General features: G+C 43.2%; 1 protein-coding gene across 5 annotated transcripts in view; it reads left to right on the plus strand.

Moving 5' to 3' along the window:
* LOC103271929 (HLA class II histocompatibility antigen, DM alpha chain) overlaps positions 1 to 15,290 on the plus strand; it is a 36,172-nt gene that overhangs the window by 12,603 nt on the left and 8,279 nt on the right. The window contains exons 1-6 of one of the 5 annotated variants that reach the window (XM_021718250.1): positions 5,238 to 5,396; positions 6,115 to 6,399; positions 7,032 to 7,310; positions 7,541 to 7,673; positions 8,016 to 8,142; positions 13,633 to 13,668. The exons of 1 other annotated variant lie outside the window; for it this stretch is intronic. In XM_021718250.1, the coding sequence (XP_021573925.1) occupies positions 5,309 to 5,396; positions 6,115 to 6,399; positions 7,032 to 7,310; positions 7,541 to 7,673; positions 8,016 to 8,142; positions 13,633 to 13,668 (948 nt within the window). In that variant the 5' untranslated portion in view covers positions 5,238 to 5,308. Of the gene's footprint in view, positions 1 to 5,223; positions 5,397 to 6,114; positions 6,400 to 7,031; positions 7,311 to 7,540; positions 7,674 to 8,015; positions 8,274 to 13,632; positions 13,669 to 14,756; positions 15,031 to 15,290 lie in introns of those variants that run through there. 3 more of the 5 variants (XM_008069430.2, XM_021718251.1, XM_008069429.2) reach the window with 3 other exon arrangements.

A 15,290-nucleotide genomic window follows, 5' to 3' on the forward strand; every position in this document is an offset into this window, starting at 1 on the left:
AAGGCTGAGGTGGAAGGATCACCGGAGCCCAGCAGGTCGAGGCTGCGGTGGCTGGGAGCAGCCACTGCACTCCAGTCTGGGCGACAGAGTGAGACTCCAACTCAAAAAAAAAAAAAAAAATGTTTGAAATTGTTACCATTAATACCGGGATAATGGAAGGGGAGAAAGGAGTTAATGTCTTGCCATAGTCTTGGTGAAGGGTAATTCTGTTTCTCCTCTCTGGTCTTCTCCATACTCTGCTCTCTGGAGAACTTGGATCCCTTTTCCTTGTTCCTTTCACTCAAAGTAATTGCAGTGTCTGCTATACCTATTCTAAAACCTTCCCATTCAGTCCACTTTCTCTTGCTCTTAAGCCCCAGATCTCCCTCTGAATAATCTGGTGTAACAGTGTGCTGATTAACTAACTGCATGCCATCCCAATAATAAGGGGAACTGGGGCTCTTCTTTGAAGGGTGGATTTATTTGGGGTTTTCATTCCCAATTCTGACCACATGCATAGAACATCATTCAGCAGACTATGGGCTGTGAGCAAATTCTTGCCCACCACCTGTTTTTAAATGGTCTAAGAGCTAAGAATGGTCTTCACATTTTTAAATGGTTGGGGGACAAAAAGCAAAAAAAGATTTTGTGACACATGAATATTACATGAAATTAGAATTTTAGTGTCCATAAATAAAAAGAGGGCTGAGGACAAAACTCTGGGGAACACCGATATTTAAAGCGTAGCTGAAAGAAGAGAGTCTATGAAGAAGACTGAGAAGGAGCTGCTTGAGAAGTGGGAGGAAACTAGGAACACAGCCATGCTCTTTCATTTACATATTGCCTATGGAGGCTTTCATGCCACAGTTGAGCACTCATGACAGATCTGGTAGCCCACAATGCCTAAAATATTTATCTGGCTCTTTACAGAAAAGCTTGTTGGTCCCTGGTTTGAACTCTAGAGGGCTGTGTGACATATATCTCCCCCTTCAGTCCTTGTAGTTTCATAAACTTCTTTTCTACTGTTGTAAGGGGCCTGAATCTTCCCATCGCCAGAACCACTGATGGGTTAGTTCACAAAGGTTGGGACACTGGGAGAATGTTCTTTTGTATTTTGGAGTGTTAACAATGATTTCTAAGCCCTACCACTTCCCTGGCACCCTGTCTCCACCACACAGACACATACACAGACATACATGTTGCTATTGCAGAATATCTAGGAGGTCATGGGATGGGGTTGTTTGGGGTTTTACTTTTTGCTGTTATCACTGATGTTGTTTCTTTACTAAAAGGGGGTATAAAGCCAGGTGAAGTGTCTTGTGTCTGTGATCCCAGCTACTTAGGAGGGTGAGGAAGGAGGATCATTTGAACCCAAGTGTTCAAGTTTGCAGTAAGCTATGACTGCACCTGTGACTAGCCACTACACTCCAGCCTTCCTAAAAAAAAAACAAAAGGAAAGGATATCAATTTTCAATATCAAGCCTCAGAAACACTGATAGACCATATTCACATAGATTGATTTCTCATATTATTTAATTGCTACATTAGGGCTTTCTCACTGCCTCTTCCCCCACCCCTTCTGTCTTTCTTTTCTCTATCAAACTTGAAGCATATACACTGACAGTTTCTTCCTCACCTCCCACTTACTTTTTAGCCCACCACAATCTGGAGTCAACTCCCACTACAACACTGAAACTGCTCTCAATAAATTTGTCAGCCATCTCATAATCACCAAATCTAAGGACAATTTTCAGTTCTTCCTCAATTTTTGAGTAGTATTCAGAAATGCTGGCCTTGCCCTCCTTCATGGATCACCTCTCCTTATTTCTCTCATCTGCTTCCTCCTTGTTCTTCTCTTACTCTCTTGATGCTTCTGGTGCCACCAGATTCTTACAAATTAGGGTGTGTCAGTATACAGGTTATTATCTATTGTCTCAGTGCCACACCTACCCTCCCGTATTGTTTATTTAACTGCTCAGCCTTGGAGTCAGTCAGGTACTTATTTCCTAGCCAGGACAACTGGCTTCCTGTTAGATTCTACCAACAGGAGGCACTGGTGAGACATCAGAAGGCAGGAGAAACTGAGAAGCTTCCTGCTTTAGCCTCTAACAGGGTCACATTTGCTAGTAATTGCTGGTAGATGTAGCAGCAGGAAAGATAGGTGACCATGGACTCTAGCCTCCTGGGCAGAAGTGCCTAAGGCTACTATTAAGTAGCCTTAATAGAAGTGGCACCTTTTTAGTAGATCAGAACTATGACAGTGTCTTCCACAGGACAGTAGCAGGCATAGATTACAAATTCCACCTCAAGGTCAATGGCAGCTTCTGATTTCCAAATATTAACTTTTTAAAAATTTACGCAGTTAGGACCATCCTACTTTTTGTATTTCTTGCCCTTTAGCACCTTGTAATCAATTCATTTTATTAAATTTTCTCTGTCTAACATACCTAGAGTGGTTATATGTTCCTGCCTGTATCCTGGATAACCGATAGGAAGTTTGGTGCTTGAACCCATGTATACTTATGTTCTTGTTTCACTTCCTGCTCCTTCTGCACAGTGTATTTGGGTGATCTTATCCCTGGCCTCTGCTTCGACTGTGCTGATGACTCTCAAACAGTGTTCTTCAGCCCATATCTGGATCCATACCCACACCCACACACTTCACTGTCCCTGCACAGCTTCAGCTGGCTGTTCCACCAGCATTTCAAATCCAACATGTACAAAATCAAACTCATTCTCTTTTAACCTGCTCCTGTGGCATTCTTTTCTGCTTCAACTCAGTTTATCACTGGCCACCCACCCACCCATGTTAGAAGCCTAGGAGTTATCCTTGGCTCCATTTCCTCCCTCCCACATCTAATTGGTAGCCAAACCCTTTGGAGTCTACTTCCTAATTATCTCAATAGTCTATCTTCTTCATCTCTTCTGATTATGACTTAATTCAGGCACTTATTATCTCTCACTTAAATTATTGCTTTATTGCTACAAGAGGGAGATGTGTGTGCAGGTGTGTTTGCCACTTTTTAATCTTGATTTAATATGTTATAGACTCTTGACCGGCAGTTTTGCCTCAATTCTTCCAAGCTCTAGTTCATTGTTTGCAATATCAATTAGAACAATTTTTCTAAAATGCCAAAATAATTGTGTCATTCCTCAGGTTTTTTGGGGGTTTTTTTTTTGAGTTGGAGTCTCACTCTGTCACCCAGACTGGAGTGCAGTGGCTGCTCCTGGCCACCGCAGCCTCGACCGGCTGGGCTCCGGCAATCCTTCCGCCTCAGCCTTCCAAGTAGCTGGAATTACAGGCATGCGCTACCATGTCCAGCAGATTTTTTGATTTATTGTGGAGATGAGGTCTTGCTGCCCAGGCGGGTCTCGAACCCGTGGGCTCAGGAAATCCATTCACCTCAGCCTCCCAAAGGCGCGGGATTACAGGCTGAGCCACCAAGCCCGGCTATTCCTCAGTTTTAATATCTCTGTCTTTTACTAAGTAACAGCAAAACCCTCCTTTTGGCATAACAGGACCATGATCTGGCTCTTGCCTCAATTTTGAGCTCATCATGACACCCCTCTACCCCTACCCCTTTACTCCTTATTACCACATAGAAACACATGAGCAACCTTCACCACATTCACATCAACTAGTACATGAGAGTCTCCAAAGGGGAGCTCTGGATGCCTTTGATCTCCACACATCTGCCTACTCCTTGCCCTGGAATGTTTTTCTTTTCCTTCATGTTCTGCAGGTCAAATTGTTTTTCCTTCAACATTCTTAGGAGTCTGACTGACTGTTACTTATTCCCCAGCCTCATAAAATTACTGCTACTTCCAAAATACTTGGCACATTCTTATTTGAATACATTACATTGTTTTGTAATTATTTATTCATTGACACCCCCCCTCCCACTAGAGACTAAGCTCTATGGAGGCAAGAATATGCCTTATTCGTCTTTGTATTTCTAGCACTGGGTCCAATACCTAGCACTTATTACAATTTCAATATATGAGGGGGGCCATAAAAAAATGGAATTTATTTCTCAAAAACTATGTATTTATTCTTACACATTTAAACTTCATTCACCTTCAAAGGACTTTATGTTTGATGCAATACACTGAATCGAGACGCTTTTTCCACTGCTCACAACAGTTTTTTAAACTCAATTTTGATGCCTTTTAGTGCTTCTGCCATTTTTTGTTTCATCTCTTCCACATCGGCAAAACGTTTCCCTTTGAGGATTTTTTTAATCCTGGGAAAAAGAAAAAAAAGTTTCTCGGGGTGAGATCCGGTGAATAGGGAAGGGTGGGGCACAGGGGTCATGCTGAACACTCAGCACGAAGTGGTTGTTCATGTATATCACCCATCATAAAATGGGGAAACGTGTTGAATCTCCAAAAATTCACTGAAGCTGAACGCAGCCTCTCACAACAACCCTAGCTGGTACACTGATGCCAATGGGTTCCTAGAACACTTATCTAGTGGGGGAAGCCTGTATTACTAAGGACCCGACCTCCAAAATATAATACCAGGTTTTTTTGGGTTCCCCCAAATATGTCTGCAGAATGAATTAGAGTTAATTCCCGAAGGAGAATAACCTTCATGAGGAAGAGGAAGGAGGAGGAGGCAGGGTCTGAAGAGTCCTGGGAGGCGGCTGTGGGAAGATGCGCTTCCCCAGGGCTGCATTCTGCCAGGAGGCGGCACTGCTCTGAACAGCCAGATGGTGCGCTTAGGGGCGGAGGCTGACAGCTTCAGACTGAAGAGGGAACTCCATCAGGAGGCAGACATTCCTCTGCTGGCGTTCCCAGCCTAGTTACAGGCCACAGTGTGGCCCAGTTAAAGAGCCAAATCTTGGCCAGGCGCGGTGACTTAAGTCTGTAATCCCAGCACTTTGGGAGGCCGAGGCGAGAGTATTGCCTGAGCTGAGGGGTTCGAGACCAGTTCGGACAACTTAGTGAGACCTTGTCTCTACAATAAATCAAAAAATTAGCCAGGCGTGGCCGCGCTCCTGTAGGTGGAAGGATCGCCTGAGCCCAGCAGGTAGACGCTGGGGTGGCGGTGAGCGGGCCACTGCACTCCAGCCTGGGCGACGGAGTGAGACGCCGATTCAAAAAAAAAAAAAAGAGTCAAGTCGTCAGGGATTGCTGGCCCCAGGTCTCTCCCCAGTGACTGATGATGTTAGACCTTACACTTCCTTGATTGGTTTAGACAAAACAACAAGGGCAACTATTGGAAATGAGCTGGAGAAACATGATCTAAGGCTACCCTTTGGGGTAGGGAGTTGGAGGACCTGGGTCCGCTGGGTTGGTAGCTTCCACTATTGTGTGGTGTGTAGATATGGGTCATGAGCAGAACCAAGGAGCTACGCTTCTACAACTGCTGCGACTTCTGTGGCTGCTGCCCCATTCCTGGGTCGTCTCTGAAGGTAAGATGGTACCTACCTTTACTTCCATCCTGATGGTATTAAAGCCTAGGGAGCCCACCCAGAGCATGAGGAAGAGCCTCGGGCATTGTAAATGGGGGACAGCCTTAAGAGATATTGTAAACAGTAGGGGAATTGTGATGATATAGATGGTAAACAATGTCAGAGGTGTTTTACATGTTCCATTTAAGACAATCTCTTGAAACAGGGATTATTCTCTCTTGTACAAATGAAGAAAGTAGGACTCCGAGATTTATTTGTGCAAGTGCACAGCATTGGAAAGTGGTAGAGCTGGGATTTGAACAAAGTGAATGCTATTTTCAGTTCACTCAGGATTCTACTCTGCTTTCTGTCATTAACTTACCTTGTGATTCTTGAAACATCTCAACTTTTTGGTCCTTAGTTTACTGCTTGATAGAGGAAAGGGCAGAATGGGAGAATAATCTCAAAGATCCCTCTTCCTCCAGAAGTCTATTATTCTGCGCATCAGGTGATTCCTGCTGACTGGTGGATTCCTGCCAAGAGTTTCAAAGAAGAGGGGTTATTTTCTGCAGTTATGGGATCATTTCCCTCAGTCCTGTAATTGGGAGGTCTAGAGGGCTGAAGGAGAGGAAGACATTTTCAGAGAGGCCTGATGCCAGTCAAGTGACTGAAGAAATGTTGGGAGTTAAAGAGAAGGAGGCTCCCCCGCTCCCAGAACCTCGCCTTGTCTCCTTTGCAGCTGCTGCTTCAGTGTGGCGGGATGACCTCCAAAATCACACGTTCCTACACACAGTGTTCTGCCAGGATGGGAGCCCCAGCGTGGAACTCTCTGAGACCTATGATGAAGACCAGCTTTTCTCCTTCGACTTTTCCAAGAACATTCGAGTGCCTCGCCTGCCTGAATTTGCTGAATGGGCTAAGGATCAGAGAGATACCTCTGCCATTTTATTTGACAGAGAGTTCTGCCAGACAATGATCCAGCAAATAGGCCCACAACTTTATGGGAAAATCCCAGTATCCAGAGGTCAGGAGAATTTTCAGGGAGTGAAGGGGGGAGGGCACATTCCTAACCTCATTGATTGATCTGTACACTGCAAGATTCCCCTTCATATATGCTCTACATATCTAATGCCTTTTGGTTCTCCTCATTGCCTTATTTTTTCCACCAACTTTGATCTGCTCCCTGAGTTTTTTTGTGGGCAGAAGACAAGTGCCTAGCATGCAATAGGCATTTAAAACTATTGAACTTGATGAATTTCACAGGTACCAATTGATACCTGCTGAATAACAGCACTTGTGTTACTATGCCCAGCAAGATGGAAGGGGAAAATAGAAATATCTGATGAAGCGCCTATGTTTTAATGAAAAAACACTGTACGATTAGACCGCAGTATGAGCTCTAGATAGGAAGTACTGCAGGAAGTCCGGGGGGGGGGGGGGGTGTGTGTGGCCTGGATCTGTCTCAGCTTTTAGGTCTAGCTGTGGTTCTTGCATGGAAGACCTCCCTTGGAGCCGTAGCACCTTCCTCATCTCCATCTCCCATATCCTGACCTACTGAGTTCTCTGCCCTGACATCCAAATATCATGCCCTTCCAAATACAGAAGTATCATCTCAACTAGTCTCTGCTTTCCCTCATATCTCAATCCCCCCACCAGGGTTCCCTATCGCTGAGGTGTTCACAATGAAGCCCCTGGAGTTTGGCAAACCCAACACACTGGTCTGTTTCATCAGTAATCTCTTCCCACCCATGCTGACGGTGAATTGGCAGCATCATTCTGTCCCTGTGGAAGGAATTGGACCTACTTTCGTGTCAGCTGTCGATGGACTCAGTTTCCAGGCCTTTTCTTACTTAAACTTCACACCAGAACCCTATGACGTTTTCTCCTGCATTGTGACTCATGAAATTGACCGCTACACAGCAATTGCTTATTGGGGTGAGGTCCTTCTCCCTGGAAGTCTGGCCCTTTGGGGGGGAAAAGGGGATAAACCCATGGAAGGGAATTTCTGTGTCTATTTGGACCTTATTTTGTCCATTCTTACTCTAAGCCAACTTTAATTTTCCATGCCTCAGTTTGTCCCTTGTCATCCCAGACACCCAAATCATTCCCCTGGATGGGAGGCTCCCTAACCAGGTCCCTGGGCTGATCTACTTTCTCTTCTCCAGTACCTGAGAATGCACTGCCCTCAGATCTTCTGGAGAATGTGCTGTGTGGTGTGGCCTTTGGCCTAGGTATTCTGGGCATCATTGTGGGCATCATCCTCATCATCTACTTCCGGAGGCCTTGCTCAGATGGTATGTCATCTAGAGGGGTGGGTGAGCCATGGGAGCCAGATACAGTGATACATGCGTGCATGTGTCAAGACTGGTTTGTGGTATAGGGGAACATATGGGAATGGGACCTGTATCCAACACCATCCTCCCAGTTGGGGACCTAGTTACACACACGCAATTACAGGTCACAAGAATGGCTTACAGTGGGAGAGGAGTGAAGCGGGGAGCTGTAGAAAAGGTACTTGGAGATGATTTGGAAACAAGGAGAGATCAGCCTCTTCAGGGTATGCTCCAGGCAGGCTGAGCAAGGCCTTTGAGGAGGAGGGGGTCTTTCTGAGAGCTTTCCTCTATCCTTCTTTCTTCTCAGATTGATTCTTCCTGACCAGAGTTTGATGCCAACAACTTTGTCCATCCAAACAGAGGGTGCTCAGGTTTCTCACATCCTGCCCAGGATCTCCCTTCATCAGATCAGAAGTCCCTGGGACTCCCCCCAGGTGTGTGCGTGTTGGTTTCCAAGCCTGGGGCTCTGCTGTCCCTGGGCTTGCATCCAGGGGAGCCCAGAGTGGCCTGTCTGTTATAGCCACATCCCTTCTCACATGAAGGCAATAAATCTCATTTCTTAATATCAGTGTGGCTTCTTTCTTAACTCATGGTATTTGTTTCTGGATATCTCAACTTGGGTTGTCATTTCAAATTCAGCATGCCTTAACCTGAACACAACTTGCCTCATTAGGGAGGAAAGCAGGGAAAACCCCTGACTCGTCATCTGAGCTCCTATTCCCTGGTTTCAGCACCACAAAAATGATGGCTTTTACTTCTATCAGTTGGTACAAAATACGTGAGAAATGAAGACAGCTATTTTCTGATAACCCGCTTACAAAATGATTGGGGAAGCTGTGTGTGTGTGTGTGTGTGTGTGTGTGTGTATGTGTGTGTGTGTGTGTGTATTTAAATTGTACTGTTTGTGAAAATGTTTATGTCTAGTATAGTCTGTTTAGAGGAATATATAACTCCTTTCAACCCTCACCATAACTAGGAAACAGGAGCCCAGGCATGGGAAGAATAAACACTGTTTCAATTCAGTCATATCAGTTCTGGGAAAACAGTACCATTGAGTTCCTGAAGTGAAGTAGGAATATCCTGGAAGGGCAAAGAATGCACCTGTCTTTCCAGATGATGTTTCTTTGGTATGAGTGAACCGTCCAAGGAGAACTGCAACAGTGCTGTCCTGGGCGGATAATGGGAGCACGCAGCTCATGATCACTGATGATAAATTACTATTGCATATGCCTTATTTCTTGCTTCCTTAGGACCTGGGAGTTGCTTTGGAGAACAGGGAGGTTTTAGGTTTAGAGTTAAATTATTTTGGTATTGGTGAGGAAGTCCCTATTTTTCACATGGTTCCAGAGTCTAATCTAAGGGAAAATAGAAAATTAGATATCTTAGGTCATTTTGCCTCTCTGATCAACCATTCTTTTATATCACTTAAGTACTCTAGAAGTATTAAATATCTTCTCTAGTCTGGTGCCCTCTTTCTAATAAAAAAATATCACCCACTATTCCCAATTGGAATCCTGCTCTTGAATGAATCTGTTTTCCTCACTCTTCATTGACAGTATCGTATCTGTCTTCACTTCAGGACATTTCCCCAGGTTCTTTTCTCTCATAGGAATGCCTTCTTTATTCTGTTCAGCTTGTTCCCATCTTAACCAATTCTGTAGGTCTGACTCCAGCTCACCCTCTTCTTTGAACCTGTCCCTAATTCTACGGCCCTTAATTGATCTGAATTGAACTCTTCTAAGACTTAGAGCACTCCACCTCAAAATTGGGCAGTGCTGCTTTATTTTCTATGTTAATTTTTTCACCCAACTTATTTATAATTTCTATAATTCAGGGATCATAAACAGTCTACATTCCCACCAACAGAGCACGATAGTTCTAATTTCCCTTTATTGAATTTCAAATTTTGGTAATATGATGGGTGTACAGTGGTATCTTGTTTTAATTTGCCTTTCATTACTAGTGAGGCTGGACATCTTTTCATAGGTTTCTCTCACTGTGAATTGCTGATTCATATATTTTGTCAGTTTAAAATTGCATTTTCTATCTTTTTCTTGTGAATTTGGGGAATGTATACATCTTATATAATAATCTTATATCATTAAGATATTACAAATGCCTTCTTCCACTTTGCTGCTCATTAGTTAAATTTGTATACAGTTCCTTCTCTAAATATAATTCTTTATTTTGGCAGTCAAAATCCTTATGGTTTGTGCCTATGTTATTTTAGAAATCCTTTCCAACTCCAAAGCAGTAAAGTTACAATTTTTGGTGGATTATAAGAGATGAAGTGTGCTTCATTTCTCAATATTTTAAAAGTTTTTTTCCAATTTCAATTTATAAAGTGTTAGGAATGTAGAAGTTTTAGGTGAATAGTCAAATCTCTGCTAACTACCTTTATTTATTTAGTAACTCACAAATTTAAAATTATACTTTATAACATAATATATTAATAAGGGCATATTTCTGTTTCTACCACATTTCATAAACCAATTTTATTCTAATTATCATGTATTTATTAATTGAGATGATTTTAGGGTAATGTATCTTCCCTAAACAGCTTTGAGAGAGTGTCCATAATCTGGAAAAAAAATAAGAACTTATGCAGAAAGTATTTCTCTCTTTTTGATGAATAATTTTGGGTAAAAAAGCTTTGCCAAATATTTACCTGGCGTATAACATTTCACTATGCTTTCTTCTATTAGTGTTACTGCTTTTCTTTCACATTTAGATCTTTATTGATCTGGAACTTTTCTATATGATGTAAGGATACAGCTTTATTTTTACCTCACACAGTAAATATAACTTAATACCATTTACCAAATATTCCACTTATTCCTAGGGATTTTATACCAAGCTACCCCTATGGGAGTATCATATTGTTTTAATTATTTTGGCTTTTTAATATGTGCTACGATTTAGTAGGACTAGTCTTCTTTCCTTTGCCACTTTACCTCCCCCCAAAATTCATTTTGCTTTTCTCTATCAAAATTGTCTAAGATACTCATGGACTTTATTTTCATGTACATTTTATAATCAGTTTGTCAAACTCTCCCCACATCCTGCTGTGGTTTTGGTTGTGGTAGCACCCAGGCTAGAGATATGAGGAGAGAGTGTCATTATGTCAGGATGGCCCATCCATGAATATGGTATATCTCTCCACTTCTCAGGTCTTCATTTATGTACTATAATAAAGCTTTTTTTTCCTCATAATTTGTTTTACTTTTATGTGTTAATTCCTAAATTATATAGCTTTTGTTGTTGTTATTAGAGGTAGGCAATTGTAAACTATTTTCTAGATGAGTAATAGGAATACAGAATTTGGAATAATAAATCCACGGTTCTGTTACTTAGTCTCTGGGTAAATCTGGGCAATTACTTAACCTCTCTCTGCTTTCATTTTCTTTTTTTTTTCTTTTTTGAGTTGGAGTCTCACTCTGTCACCCAGACTGGAGTGCAGTGTCCACTCCCAGCCACCGCAGCCTCGACCTGCTGGGTTCCAGCGATCCTTCCACCTCAGCCTTCCAAGTAGCCGGAATTACAGGCATGCACTACCACGCCCGGCTGATTTTTTGATTTATTGTAGAGATGAGGTCTCGCTGCCCAGGTGGGTCTCGAACTCACAGGCTCAGGCAATCCACTCACCTCAGCCTCCCAAAGGTGGGGGATTACAGGCTGAGCCACCGAGCCCGGCTGCTTTCATTTTCTCATGGGATAAGATGAAAATAATATTCTTCAAGATTGTTGTGACAAATCAGGTAGAATATCTCCTAGTAGTTCAAATAATTTGGCTGCGGGATGGAAGGATGGTGAACTAACTATGGCAACTGTAACTGAAGTCTCAGAGTCAAGAGCAAGTGAATCCTGACAGGGGAAGGGTGTGTGTACATGGAGATGAGGTAGAGGGTAGGTGGGTGGGAGGGAATTAGACAGACTGGACAAGTAATATCATACTGGCAGGATGCAGGTAAGTGTAGTTTTGAAAAGACATTAAAAGAAGTCACAAATGTTGTCTCATGCTGTTGGTTTTAGATTACTAACAATTGATTAGTTTAGCACTTTGTGTATTTATAAAATGGAGACTTGAGTTAAAACCATCTTCCCAGAAGAGGAACCTGAGAACTTACACAGAGCAAGTTTAGGAAGTGCCTAGAAGAGATTTATTATGACATCCATACTCTTGAAAAAAAGCAAGAGCCCATTTGTGCCTTCCTTCAATGTGTGATGCCAGTGGTGTTATTGTAGCATATTGTGACCAGCCCAGGCTCTCCGTAGGACCCCGTCCTCCCTGATAGCACCTCACAGCATTGCCAAGCTTGTAGAGCTATATGCCAGAACTGTAATACCAACCTCCTTCCTCTTCTTCAAAGTGAATCCGGCCCAGTATTCAAGACTCACTCCAGGTCCCCTCAGTTGAGAGGACTTCTTGTTCACCATGCCCACGATGATTTCTCTCTTCTAAGTCCATGGGCCTTATTGCTTACTTGTTTTAACATAAACTATTCTTTTTATAAGTGTTTTTTCTTATTCCCCAACTGATGTACAAGTGAAGTGATGTGGTGGTAAAGTCCATATCTCCTGACTCTGATATTCCCTGTAATGCTTTGCACATAAACACTGGGATTAGTTCACTGCAGGCATGTGATGACCAGGCTAGGGAAGAGGCAGTGGGAAAGGAGAGGGTTCATTCTTTAGGCCACTGTGTAGTGACAGTAAAAGAAAGGTAACACATGGGAACCTGGCTGGGGCTCCATAACTTCTCCAGTCCTAATACTACATCAATAATTGTCAAATAAGCAACAATGGACAGGGCAATTGAAATATTCCTTTGAGTTGGCTGAAGATGGGAAGATAGAGCTGTATCTGTAAGAATAGTAGGATTGGGAGGAGGAGGGGAAGGAATAAACTGTTTTGCTGAGCACAAGTCTCTGGGTTTTCTGTCCTTCTTTATTCTAAAAAAACTCCCTCAGTCTTCCTATGAATAGGGAAGTGAAATCATCTCCTACCATTTCCTGTTGCAACCTCACAGAAGGTTTCACATCTCCTTTGACTACCAGAGCACAGAACTAGACATGAGAGGAAACTCCGTTCACCCTCACTGTCACTGGCTAGGGCCATGTCCAGTGCTGGCATGGGACCACACAGTGAGCACTCCCTTGCAAAGACTAGGCTTTGTAGACATTGAAAAAGACCCCAGGACCTGGTTCCTACAAAGTTAGGCTCGCCACTTATCTGGGCAGGACAGGGAGGAATGTGAGGGGGAAGTGTGTATGTGTGTATGAATGTGTATGTGTGTGAAACTGTCAAAACAGAAAGTGGAAGAAACAGTGGTTCTAAGAGCAAAAGGAACTCTGAGAACAGGAAAGATAAGTCTTGAATGGATTGGGTTGTTGATTGTGGTTCTTTCTCCTTTTCTCACTTACTTCTTTTATCTTCTTTTCTCACTAACTTCTTTTATTCAGTCCCAGGATGTAGTGAGCGTGTATGCATGCTTAAGTCTGTGTGTGTGTGTTTGTATGTGTGTGTGCACACGCATATGTAAGAAGTTGTTTAAGAAGAAGAGTTAAAGCCTCTAGACTTTGAATCTTTGGGCTTGTTTTTAAACAGTAAAATAAGGACAATTAAGTATTTTAAGATTAAATGAGATAGTGTATAAAAGACCCACCTAGAATAGTATCTGCTACAAAGCAGAAGCTCTATAGATTTTGGATTCCCTACCCCATGTTCTGCCCACTCCAACACATTTGATGGTTCATTAGAGGAGTTAGGGTACACTACCAAGGTGTATAGCTGGGAAGGATTGGTGGCTGGGAGATATGGGCAGAGCTTCAGTTAATCTCAGTTAATTACACAAAAAAGTCTTTTGTTTCTGATAACGACCCTTATATGTATTTTTTTCTTCCCCTTTTCTTCATAAATATCAGACTCTCCTGTTGTCAGAGACTTTGTGGGGAAAGCAGGTAAGTGTGGTGTCAAGGGAGTCCCTCCTCATCTTCTTTTGTTTAGCTCACTATTAAATCAAATCCAAGAGCTTCCAGAAATGAAGATGAAGAGGCAGTTCTGAAACCTATTGGGGAGCAGAGGGAAGCCAATTTAGGATTTTAAGTTAGTGATGGAAAATTCCATCAATTTTATAGTTCATAATGGGATATAAGAAAGATTGCCACTTAAAAACTGTCTTTTCCAAGGAAAGAAAAGTAGGGAGACTTTATCTTACTTTTCTAGAGGCTTCATAATGCAGGGACCTGCCTCAGGACAGGGAGAACTGTAGGGGAAACACACAGGGGAATTTAGAATTTGGGGTAAGGCAGGTGAACTTTGGGCACTGACCCATAACCAGATATTTATCAATGGGCTTAAGTGAAGTTACCCTGAGATCTATCCCCTGAGATTTACCCCCTGAGATTGCTCAGAGTGTAGAAAGATATGGTTTCCTGGCTCCAAAATAGCTATTATAGCTAAGGAGGAAATCAAGCTTGACTAGCAAGAAGCAATGGAGGCCCATGGAGGGATTTTTTAGGCCTCTGTCCCTGACCTTAAGGTAGAACTGCTTCCCTTATTCTACAGTTTTTGCTTTGAGACCAGACAACTTGTACTCTCTGTGCCTTCTTCCCTCTTAGAGGCCCTCTTTCTGCCACCTGCCACAGAGGGCTCTGTGTCCTCCCAACTCCTAGATGGCAGAACAGACCAAGGGGTTATGTAATATTTTCCTAGGTAACCTCCCTTTAAGGGATAAGAGAGGTTATCTGACCCTAGTCTTTTGGGAGGACATTGAGAGGAAAAAGATAAACCAGTGGGCAATCCAGGCACATACATTCTGGGAGCATTGCCTATATTCTCTCCACTGACCTAGGGAAATCCGCCTACACACTGGTTGTTCTGCAGAAAAAGAGTTAAAGAGACAAGGAGTCCTGTTGTCTAAGCCTAGGGCCAGATAAGGTTTGCCTAGTAACTGATGATGCTAGGCTGAGGCAATCAGTGATTTGTTTTGACATCCATCCCCGCCTTCCTAGTCAATCTGACAACCCTCAGTTGGGTCACAGCTACTGACTTCGATAAGCTGGTAGGAACAGGCCTAGTATCTAGGGGCTGGATAGTCCCAGGTTACTCATCTAGCAGGGATCTAGGGACCCAGGCAATACCCTATTCCGCTCAGTGTCTGGAGATCATCTACCCGGGCTGGGGCTTCTAGAACAGGCGAGGACCCAAGGCCCCTGGAGGGGCTCATCCAGGGGACTGAATTCCCCGAGTCTCCGCTGAATAGAGTATGGTCACACTCCTGCCGCTGCTGCTGGGCCTCAGCCTGGGCTGTACAGGAGCAGGTAAGGACATTCCTTCCTGGGATCCTCCTTTCCCTGCTCCTGTTTCTGGGGTCAGGGTGTTCAGTTTTGTTATTGAATTTGGACCTTCTAGATAGTATGTCTCTGCTATGTATTCCTATAGCACTTTGCACTATACTTTTGTGGCTTTTTTTTTTTTTTTTGAGTTAAAGTCTCCCTCTGTTACATAGGCTGAAATGCAGTGGCATGCTCATGGCCACTGCAGCCTCGTCCTGCTGGGCTCAGGTGATGCTTCAGCCTCA

This window comes from Carlito syrichta, unplaced genomic scaffold, assembly GCF_000164805.1.
Source record: "Carlito syrichta isolate Samal-C Ts95f unplaced genomic scaffold, Tarsius_syrichta-2.0.1 Scaffold312028, whole genome shotgun sequence".
Taxonomy (NCBI): domain Eukaryota; kingdom Metazoa; phylum Chordata; class Mammalia; order Primates; family Tarsiidae; genus Carlito; species Carlito syrichta.